The following is an 11,060-nucleotide window of genomic DNA, read 5'->3' on the forward strand; positions in this document are numbered from 1 at the left end:
CTGAGCGATAAAACTTGTATCCTGTTTATTCTTTTACACTAAATGGACTTTAAACTCCCAGCTCTTTGAAATCAAAACACTCTGCATTCACAAACACGGTGTCTGGATCCTCGATCCTGGGATGAATGTGGGTCAAACTTTGTTTTTTGCCCTTTTGGTCCCAACAAATGAGTGTAATGTAAAGACCACTGAGATTCAAGCACCTGCCCTGCTGCAGACCCCATCACCCGTCCCTAACATTATGATGCTGACGATAACTCCTGACCTCGGTGTTGAGGGGGAAATTATATCATATTCCTCCTCCGCTGTGTATTTTTCTCCCTCTCAGCTCTTTTTCTTCTCAACAGTAGTTTCCACCCTCTTTGATGTGGGAGGAAGGCGTGCGCTGGCGCTTTTTTAGAACCTCTTAAATATTTTCTTTGGCTGGCACTGCTGAGGCCTGAGCTCCCACACCCTTCCCTTCCTCCCCTCCCCCACTCCATCTTCCCTCTGTCACCCTTCCTCTCCCCCCCAGCGAGTCCTGCTGTGCAACAGCTGGACGGCCGTCCCGCGTGCACAGGCTTCCATAATCGTGTGGGATTTACTCTGAAAGGGAATATAACACCTTTGTGTCAGGGGGTTGTAGTTTACTCGCTTAGGGCCACAAGGATCTGTGTGTGTGTGTGTGTGTGTGTGTGTGTATGTGTGTGTGTGTGTGTGTGGTTGCTGATGGATTTCCTTGGTGCAAACAAATGTCACTGTGTTCTCAAGTCGAATCACTCATTCTGACCCTCCAACCCCCACCCCAGGGGTCTGTGGGATCATACCCGTGTGTGTGTGTGGCTCAGTTTGAAAGCTACTGCAGAGGAGTGTGTTTGTTTGTTTACTTGAAAGCATAATTAATGTTAATACACCACACTTAAAGGGATAGTTCAACATTTTCAAATTGGCCCATTGCCATAATCCCTATAGTCATAGCAGTAGGTTTGTTACCTTTATTTGTCGGTGCAAGCTATTTTCAGAACGGCAGAGCAGAGCCACGAGCTGCTCAGAGCTACGCTACGGAGGCTGATGGAATTAAAAATTAAATAAATTAATAAATTAAATTATCATTTGTTCTATAAATGCCTGTCACAGTTTTCTAAAGATGAAGAAGCTTTAATCAGAGAGTTTTTGGGGTTTTTTTGCTATAAATTAACGATAAATCAATTATCAAAGTAATCGGTCGGTTGACTAATTTAGTCGTTTATCACTTTCCTCAACACTCCACAATGAATATGTAGCAAGATTCAGGTGCATCATGTAACTAACATTATATTTTCTACCTGTGTGTGTGTGTGTCCATCACAGTCCTTCCAGAGTTTTGTGGGGAAAGACGAGGCGTTTCCCGACTCCCTGAAGGATCTGATCTCATCCAGCTACGATCCGGTCTACAAGTTCCACCAGGGATTCCTCAAGGAGGTGGAGCAGCGGCTGGCGCAGTGGTCAGTGTCTGTTTATTCCCATTCAGAAAAACTGAAAACGTTGCCTCACGTCCATTCACAACAAACATTCACAGATTTGTGAAATGATACACAATGCAGATGTGTGCAATGAAATCTTTCATTTCAAGCAAAAGCTTTTTTTAAAAAATGAAAATATTGAAAGATAACATGTTTCAGTTCAAATGCCCTGTAAATATTTTACAAATGTTGGGAGGGAGGGCAGAAATGAAAGGCATTTTCAGACCAGAGTGTTGAGCAATTTTGCTATTGTGCTTAAGCAAATACAGGCCGAAACAAAAAAGACTCATGTTTCACAATAACATGAAACAGACATTTTGAGGTCAAACCAACAGAAAAGATTTGAATTCAACATGTAGTTCCTCATCGTTAAATCACATTAAGTCCCAAAGTGTCAGTCTAACGTGACATCATTGCATGGGAACTAATGTTCACAAATCCTCCGTTCCTCCTATGGGAATCCTGTCTGTTATTGTATGTAATGACAGACACACACACACACATAAACCATCTTCCTGGAGATGGTCCAACTGTACTTGCTGGTATGATGAATGGGCTTGAGGAAGATTTTCCACTCATGTGTGGAAAACCTGACTCTGTCCTGACATCTACTGGTCAGTCAACGTTACTACATGTGAATAAATCTCAGCTCTTCTCTCCTTTCTGTCTGTGGCAGGGAGGGTCGCTCCAACGCCCACATTAAAGGAGACTACCAACGCATTGGTGACATTTTACTGAAGAACATCCAGGGGCTGAGGGTAAATATAGACGACAACAGCTCACATGGAGGCAGGAAGAGGACGTTTCTTAAAACCTGTCTCCCCTTTATTTATTTTTTTGACTCTTCTCTCTTTTGCATCTTGCAGCAGTTGACAATTCATCTCCAGAAACATTCAGAGTGCCTGGTTGAACTGGAACGGACCTGCAGGTAGGCGCACGGTGCAGAAAACATCGGCTTTATTTGCCGTTATTTGCTGATCCTTTTTATTTATTTTATTTACAAATCATTTTAAAATACAAATACAATTTCAGTTCATAATATACAGCAAGACATCATCTTGTAAAAAGGTTAACCTCAGAAGCTGCCTGTAGCTTATGAACTGGGGCCCAGAACATCAAAATAACAATACAATAATTCCTATTTCTTCCTAGATTCTAACCTAACCCCTCAAACAACCTAGTATAAGGTTTAAACACAATAACAACACATCAGGCACAGGTACATGAAGCAAAATACAACGACCCAAGCTTGAATTAAACATATTTCAACAGTAGTTTTTGTTTTAATCTCAACTTCATTCCAAGTCTGTGGCCCTTTAACAGTCACGCTAAGACTTGTACATTTCAGTTTCCGTTTCTTTCCCTCTATCCTCAGGTCCGGTCGGAAGGTGGAGACCCTGTGTCGGGACTTCGAGCAGCAGAGGGTTTGCTACCTGCCCTTCAACATCTTCCTCCTGCGACCTCTCCACCGCCTGCTGCACTACAAGCTCATCCTGGAGAGGCTCTGCAAGCACTACCCGCCCACCCACGACGACTTCAGGGACTGTAGAGGTATAGAAAAGAATACATTTGAAAGAGCATGTAGGTTAACAAAAGAAAAAGGTGCTTTTTTAAAAAACCTTTATCTTCTCCAGCGGCCCTGGCCGATATCTCGGAGATGGTGCTGCAGCTTCAAGGCAACATGATGAAGATGGAGAACTTCCAGAAGCTCTTAGAGCTGAAGAAAGATCTGACCGGCATCGACAACCTCGCCATCCGCGGCAGGGTCAGACTTTTTTTTTTTTTTACATTTGCTGCTGTGTTTATATGATTTTTTTTTTTGCAATATTGTTTATATCTTTGCTCTTAGAGGTGGTGAAACCTGTAAAACTGACTGACTCATTCCCTATGCTGCTCTCATGTTTGACTTCCAGGAGTTCATCCGGCTCGGCTGCCTCAGCAAACTCTCAGGGAAGGGCCTCCAGCAGAGGATGTTCTTCCTGGTGCGAACTTACAGCTGCTGATCTGAGAATATTTAATATCACTGACGGCTAAAAAAAAAAGCACTCATTTTTCTTTTCCTTCCATCATCTATTTGTCCTCCTTCTCAGTTCAGCGATTCCTTGGTGTACACCAGTCGAGGGATGACCCCGACCAACCAGTTTAAAGTTCATGGCCAGCTGCCTCTCTATGGCATGACGGTACGATGGCTCTTCTCTTGTGTCAGCATGTCTAGATAATAATTCTAGTTTGTATTGGTAGAATATAATGAAGATTTGCATGAGTTTTTCCCAAAATGTGCTTCTTTAAAAATGTCTCATGTGTGCGTGTGTGTTTGCAGATCAGAGAAAGTGAGGAGGAGTGGGGCGTACCTTATTCCTTCACCTTGTTTGGACAGCGGCAGTCGGTGGTGGTGGCAGCCAGGTACACAAACACATTTATACACACAGATAATGAAATTCCTTTGGGGATTAATAAAGTCATTCATATTTGTATTCGTAGATCAATCAGAATCAACATGTTGTCGTATCATGATGGTAATGATATGGTATTTGAAAACATCATTGTGATTTAAAAGAAAAGTGGAAACATGACAGGAACAAAGAGCCAAATTTCTCATCACAGAAACATCAAATCATCCGTAATGAATAGGAGCAATGTGCCTCTAAGAATAACAGTTTTAAAGTTTAATGCAGGTCAGACTCATTAAAAATGGATCTCCTCTCCACGGGACCTCCACACACTTTGTTTGCCCTCTAATTAAATTGGACCACGTGGCCTAGATTCCATTCAGTGGCCGGTTCGCTGATGACAAAGATTTAATAACACAGAGTGAAAAATGTTTCTGTTTTTCTTCGTCCCTGTCTCTCGTGTCCAGCTGTGCGTCGGAGATGGAGCGGTGGGTGGAGGACATCAGGATGGCCATCGATCTGGCGGAGCAGAGCAGCGGCACCGACACCGACCTGCTCTCCACCAGCCTCTCTGACGCCAGTAAGTGCATGATGTGTGTGTGTTTTTACACCACCTGTCCAGTTCCCACAACTCTCCTCTTCTCCTCTCTCCCTTTTAACTTTCAGCAGCTCATGAATAATCTCACTGAACTGTCCCAGGTGGTCTTTCATCATACTTTTAATGTCACCTGATATATGGAGGCCCATCGCCCAGCTGTCGCCGCCTTATTCCTCATCATCTTTTTTCCTCATTCTTTATCTTAAATGCCTGTCGCTCTGCTCAATGAGGCCTCCGTCTCGCCACCTTTTGCTTTGACGTCTCTATTGTCCCTCTGCTAAATCGCCTGCTGTGAACGTTTTTTAAGTCATACAGTTTAAGAGTATTGGCTTACAAAGTGACAACAAAAGGTAATTTTGCACCTTTGATCACAGTCTGGGCTGAGCTCTCTCTTTAGCTTTTTGATGAACCTGTAAATATCTCAACAGGTTTTACTTTGTCTTTAGAGTTAAAGGGATACTTCACCCAAAATCGATAATTCACCATCATCATTTTTAGTGTGTGTTTTGGACAATTCAAAAGTGAGCACCATCCGCTGCCATTATATGAAAATCCATAGCCAGCTGAACCCCCCCTGGAACTCTAAAAGCGTTTTGATAGCTCCAAAAGTTCTCTGAACCCTTCCTTGGCATGACGGTGAGTAGATGATTGGTGAATTATTGATTTTGGGTGAAGTATCCCTTTAAGCTCATCTAATGATATCGAACTGTTTTTGCACACATCCTTAGACTGCTGTGAGATAAATCTTTCCATTGTATGCATCTACTGGGTGGATTTGTGAGGCTAAAAAGGTGAGACTAAATAGTGGTAATACTCAATAAAGCCAGACTGTTGTAACAAAGCCTCATCAGAGTCTTATAAATGGATCCGTGTCTATAAATAGTGCAGTCGGAAAGAATAAAAGCGCAAAGGCTGGAAAAAGAAACCAGGCCTGTGAACTGAAAATGTTCACCTCCAGCTGGAATCGGGTCAAAATACACAACATGAGCCGATTTTGTGGAGCAAAACAAACCTCAAGATGTTGCAGAGCTTGTTCTGCAGCTTTAAGCTCACGTGAAATCCATCAGTCATCATCAACCGGTTTTTCAGCTGTAAAAGTGAGTTGATTCTCCACTTTGCGAGAGTATTTCACCCACAGGTGTCAGCGTGGTGAGTTATTTACAGCTTCTCATGGTAACGAGTGTATCTGACCTACCTTTTTGTTGCCCCCCCCCCACCTCCCTCCCCCCTTGCACAGAGCTGTTGGAGGACAGCGGAGCGGAGCAGGAGTCGGAGGAGGAGCTCTGCGGTTCGCGCTCGTCTCTGGAGCGCCAGGGTCACCGCGGCAACACCACCGTGCACGTCTGCTGGCACCGCAACACCAGCGTCTCCATGGTGGACTTTAGCGTCGCTGTGGAGGTTTGTCCTTGTGTTGTCTCGTTTTCTCTCCACAAACACCACACACTGCTGTTTTTGTCCTCTTTAGTCCTCTCCCCCTCTGTCTTATCTTTTTTTTCTGTTTGGAAAGGCATCTTCTATCAGAATCAACAGTACAAAAATACAAATTTTCCACTTTTTTTTGTTTTTTTTTCTTCCCCAACCATTTATGCATACAGGTGAGCAACAAGAGTCTACGAAAGTCACAGTCTCCTGGTCCTTCATGAGCATCCCCCTCTGTCTTTTCCCTTCTTTTTCACCCTGTGTCTTCCTCTGTTTGTCTCTTCCCACCTGCATCCGTCCAGTAGTCTGGACAGTGGGCACACAGTTTGTCCTTTAGTGACCCCTGCTGGAGCAGAGAGGTACTGCAGAGGCCTCATTAGCCATTACATGATGGACTCTCTGACCTCATTTTCTCTGAGCAAAAACTTTTTGTCGCACAAATTCTGGTCCTACTCCGACCAAACAAAACAACACAGTAATTGTGATACGTGCAAAATAAATCTAAAAAGTTTATTTTTAACACAAGAATAAAAATCGATGTTATTTTGTTATTTTTATTGATTTTACTTCTCTGCTCTCCTGCGTTTCCAGAACCAGCTGTCAGGAAACCTGCTGAGGAAGTTCAAGAACAGTAACGGCTGGCAGAAGCTCTGGGTGGTCTTCACCAACTTCAGCCTCTTCTTCTACAAATCACACCAGGTTAGATCCACAGCAGTGTGTCCAAAACTACACACACTCATTATTTTATTCATGAAAGTGAACCAAAAAGGATTAAAAAAAACAACAAACATTTTTCCGCCTCCTGCAGGACGACTACCCTCTGGCCAGCCTCCCTCTGCTGGGATACTCCGTCACTGTGCCGTCGGAGTCGGAGAACATCCACAAAGATTACGTCTTCAAACTCCACTTCAAATCGCACGTCTACTACTTCAGATCGGAGAGCGAGTACACATTTGAAAGGTGCAGTCTTTTTTTTTTTTTTTCATTGATTCACAGTTGCAGTAAACAATACATCCAAAGAGAGTCACATTTTCATTTTTCTGTATAACCCAACACTCACCCCACCCATCCCAGAGACCCTTACATCATTATATCAACAGGTTAATGTACCTAGATTGGTTTTAGATAACAATGTGTGAAAAAAAGAACATGAGTAGATAATTACCTCCAGTTAAGTAAAGAAAGAAAAAAAGAAAGGTGGACCGGGCAAGGTGTGGACGTAGAATCAGGGAGATGTTTCAGTAGCAGAGAGTTTATTGACATAATCAACTAGTGGTTGCCTCTAAGGCTGAATTTGATTTTCTCCAGTTTCAGTAGAAATAATAAATCATGTAGCCAGGATTCAAAGGAAGGTAACTGGGAGGATTTCCATCAGAGAAGAATTTTTCTGTGCGCACAAAATCAGGGATGCAAAAAGCTATAATATTTTCCATTTTCCAAAAATAGCTATCTGTGGCGAAGGACTAACAGATATACCTAGGATGTCAGAAATAGATTTCAAAAATGATTGCCAATTGTTAGACAATTTAGATCATGTCCAGAATATGTGTCAGATTACAGGGCGTCTGTCACTAGCTTCAGTCGTCCTGTCTGCACCACATTTATATTTCATTTCATCCACAGTCTGCTAAACTTCATATGTGCAATTTCTTTCTCTCCTCCAGGTGGATGGAGGTGATCCGCAGCGCCACCTGCTCCACCACTCACTCCCTGTCCAGCACCAGGAAAGACCTTTACTGATCAATTTGCACCTTCAGCTCCTCTTCCTCCTCCTCCTCACTCGACACTCACCTGGGTGAAGATCTGGATTTCAGGCAGCACAAAACCCACAAAAGACTCTTTATTATAGACACAGAATTATGTTGCTCCACTAATTGATACCTCTGAATGGATGAATCACACACACACACACACACACACATCATTCATTCAGAGGTGCTTCCACTTCACCTCCCACTTTCTGCACCACTAGTGTCTGATTAGAGGTTGTGATGGAAGTCGTCCACCATCTATTAGATAATGTCATTTTCCTATGCCAGACATTTCCCGACCAACAGTTCATGTTTGTGCCATTGAGTGATGTTCACATGCACACACGGATTTAATATTCACCAAACTAACATTCCTGTTTACAGTATGGATCTTATATTTATCATAAATCTCATTTAAATACATGGTATATAAGGATAGTATGACTTTTTTCTGTTTCCTCAGTGATTTACAATATTCAAAATATTCCTGTAGAATCACACATTTGTGACTGAGTTTTAAAAATGTACATATAAGAAGACAAAAGCCAGGATTTAATAAAGTGTGTGGCAGTCTGCATGTGAACACACTCATGGAGAGTATTTTTCATTCGTCTGACAATCTATATATAATTTGATGATTTAAATGTGATGGACGTGATTAGAAAACATCCATGTTTTCCTTTTTGTAAGGCGACTATTTGTACAGTACTTTGATACACTGTGAAATGTTCTTCTCTCATTGTTGTTTCTTTTCCTTCTTGTTTTCCTGTAATTTTGTTTAAAAAAGGACAAATGGCTTTCAAACTGCTTCCAACGCCAACAGAGATTTCACCGAGTCACTGCCAAAAAAAAAAAACCTTATGTATTTCCTCCAGTTTTCTGGATTTTACTATTTTAAATAAAGTTGAGAAAAGATTGTGTTCATAAGAAAAAGATGAGACAAGCTAGAAACTGGTGGCTTTTTATTCTATACATGGTTTTCATCATTTACAGAACCGCTGATGGGATGAGAACAAGAGAACAAGAACATGGAAAAACAAAGCGGAGTGTAATCATCACCAAACACACACTTTGTTTAGTTTAGTTGTTCCAGCGTCTCATATGGACGGTCATGTGTCGATTGGCCTGAGGGAGAAGAAGAGGAGTTACACAGCTGCATACAAGCACATGCAGTTCAACCAAGTTAATAACTTCTCTATTTCTGTTTTCTGTTGTTGAAATTTGCAAATTTGCTTCGACACTGTAGCCGCTGTGCAACGCTCGCATTGCGTTAAGCCTCAAATGACTCAATTTAATTAGAGACCTGAAGGGAAATGAGATGCTGAGACCAACAGAAAGCCTTTCGACGTTTTACAGATGATGGATCAGCAAATATTTACACTGCAGTTAACAAAGAAAATTGCTTTGCCACTGCTCAACAGAACTGCGACTAAATTGGAAACAGGACATAGCCTAGGCTATATAAGGAATTACACAATAATTAAAGGGATAGTTCAACATTTTGGCAAATCCCTGCCTATAGTTTTAGGGGTAGGTTCGATAGCTGTAGTTGTCGGTGCAAGCTATTTTTAGAACGGCGGAGCAGAGCCGCCAGCTGCGCAGAACTATCCCTTTAAAGCTTTCTAGTTTGATTTTTACATCTCATACAGTAGTTTATCTATAATAATAAAATAAAGACAGGCAAAAATGCATCAGAGCTTCGTCAATCTCGTGCTTCTCTGGTCACATACTCCAGCCCGTGATCTCCATGTGAGTCGTAGCTCTCGTAGCTGGTCAGCGAGGTCCAGTCCGGCTTGTACGTGGTCGTGCTGTACACAAACGCCTCGGTGGGGCCCCCCGGCGCCGGCGTCTGCTCCCCCTCTGTCGGCTGGACCTCCAGACTGACCAGGGTCCGCTGATACATGGTGGGGACGCCCTCGAAGTCGTCCAGGAACTTCAGCATCTTGTCGTCCACCTGGTAGATCTCTCCGTGGACCCTGTGGCCCTGCCCGGGGATGTTGAGGAGGAAGGGGATGTTGAAGTTGCTGGCGATCACCAGCGGGTATCTCTCAGTGGTCAGGGCCGAGGAGAGGAACTCGGCCTTTCCATTGTTGCTGTCAAACATGCGGTGGTAGTTGGGCTGCCCTTTCTTCAGGGTGCCGTAGACGAAGACACGAGTCATGTGGACACAGGAGGGGAGACACACCTGGAAAACACAACAAGAGAGCAGTGAGAACTTCATAACTTACCATGTACCTCACAGGACGTCCTGAGATTACATATTCACCTCCTGCTGGCTCCGGTCTGGTTTATTTAAGATGCAGAGGCGTCTACCGCTCTGACTGAAGCTGTTTGGACTTTGCTACTGCAAAGTGAGTCGAGCTCTATAATTAAGTCGCTGTCAGAGATAATCTTTGAAAGATAGCGCTGTGGAAACATCATTAAAGCTGAGAAAGTCATGAGCAGCACTGTGCCTCATGGATTAGAGACGCACGCAGGCTGCACAATAAACACACAGAGGTGTTTAGACCGTTTGCACAATGCAGAAATACTGTTACAAGTGAAAGTCACTCCACTACATATGTAGAATACCTCATTTGAGAATATAATTAGATAATTATTCATGCATTAATGTGTATGTCACTTAAATGCTGCAGCTGTATTTTAATTACTTTCTATATTGCTAGTAATTAATGAGTTCTTGTAATAAATAACACGTTATTTATTTAATTTATGTATCATTCCCTTTGGAGATTAATAAAGTAATTTGTATGGTATCCTATTGTAATAACACATGGAGGTTTTCAGGTGTTATCTGTGCAACTAAATACAGAACACGCATGGTTTAGTCTCACACACAGGGATTACATGTTATTAACCTTTATATGGTATTTAGACTTATTTCCCCCCCTAATGAAATAGGCTACCCTGTGTGTCTGCCGCGTGCAGCTACTTCCTCTCATGTGAAGTCCTACGCTGCTGATCCAGATTCAGCTGATCGGTTCCTTGTTGCTGATTGGTTGGTTTTGAATATGTGTCAACCATCCAAAGAAGTAAAACCAAAAAAACATTATGTCATATGACAATTGGATCGGTTGTGCTCAGTCATTTCAATCATCTGACCTGCAGTGAGAGTTTGTCGAGCACACACACACACACACACACACACACATGCCACATCGGACAGTTCGCGGTGCAGACAGTCCTCCAGAGATTTGAGTCCTCGCTGTTTTTTTTGTTTTTTCAGCTAAAATCACATCAGAGCTTGTAGGAATAAACCAAAACAGGTGTGTGCAACAATGCAGTGCGGTCTTACCAGGGTCGTGAAGAGGCGGATCAGTCCGGAATTCATCTGGTGCGACAGACAGGGACCGGTCCCGGCGGCTGCTGAGGGCAAGGAGGCTCCTACCGCTTCAGGCAGGAAAAGCGAGATCACGCATGC

General features: G+C 42.9%; 2 protein-coding genes across 6 annotated transcripts in view; one reads left to right on the forward strand and one right to left on the reverse strand.

Moving 5' to 3' along the window:
• Positions 1-8,582, forward strand: part of LOC146990903 (FERM, ARHGEF and pleckstrin domain-containing protein 1-like) — a 52,772-nt gene extending 44,190 nt beyond the window's left edge. For all 4 annotated transcript variants that reach the window (XM_085800999.1, XM_085801007.1, XM_085801014.1 and 1 more), the window contains exons 16-28: positions 1,330-1,463; positions 2,158-2,239; positions 2,348-2,409; positions 2,857-3,032; positions 3,116-3,246; positions 3,395-3,463; positions 3,572-3,661; positions 3,802-3,884; positions 4,339-4,451; positions 5,707-5,867; positions 6,480-6,587; positions 6,697-6,848; positions 7,553-8,582. In XM_085800999.1, the coding sequence (XP_085657125.1) occupies positions 1,330-1,463; positions 2,158-2,239; positions 2,348-2,409; positions 2,857-3,032; positions 3,116-3,246; positions 3,395-3,463; positions 3,572-3,661; positions 3,802-3,884; positions 4,339-4,451; positions 5,707-5,867; positions 6,480-6,587; positions 6,697-6,848; positions 7,553-7,628 (1,437 nt within the window). In that variant the 3' untranslated portion in view covers positions 7,629-8,582. The remainder of the gene's footprint in view (positions 1-1,329; positions 1,464-2,157; positions 2,240-2,347; positions 2,410-2,856; positions 3,033-3,115; positions 3,247-3,394; positions 3,464-3,571; positions 3,662-3,801; positions 3,885-4,338; positions 4,452-5,706; positions 5,868-6,479; positions 6,588-6,696; positions 6,849-7,552) is intronic.
• Positions 8,583-8,588: 6 nt separating this feature from the next.
• On the reverse strand, positions 8,589-11,060 carry LOC146990904 (gamma-glutamylaminecyclotransferase C-like). Of its 2 annotated transcripts, XM_085801033.1 has the most exons (3): positions 10,935-11,060; positions 9,370-9,824; positions 8,589-8,764 (listed from the first exon to the last, which is right to left on the reverse strand). In XM_085801033.1, the coding sequence occupies exons 1-3, from the start codon at positions 10,968-10,970 to the stop codon at positions 8,749-8,751; spliced, it is 507 nt and encodes a 168-aa protein (XP_085657159.1). In that variant the 5' UTR covers positions 10,971-11,060; the 3' UTR covers positions 8,589-8,748. The 2 variants fall into 2 exon arrangements, with proteins under 2 accessions (XP_085657159.1, XP_085657158.1); XM_085801032.1 differs by lacking the exon at positions 8,589-8,764 and having other exon boundaries at positions 9,185-9,824.

The sequence above is a fragment of the Trachurus japonicus genome, chromosome 2 (assembly GCF_045865225.1).
Source record: "Trachurus japonicus isolate A0001 chromosome 2, Traja_1.0".
In the NCBI taxonomy this organism is placed as follows: domain Eukaryota; kingdom Metazoa; phylum Chordata; class Actinopteri; order Carangiformes; family Carangidae; genus Trachurus; species Trachurus japonicus.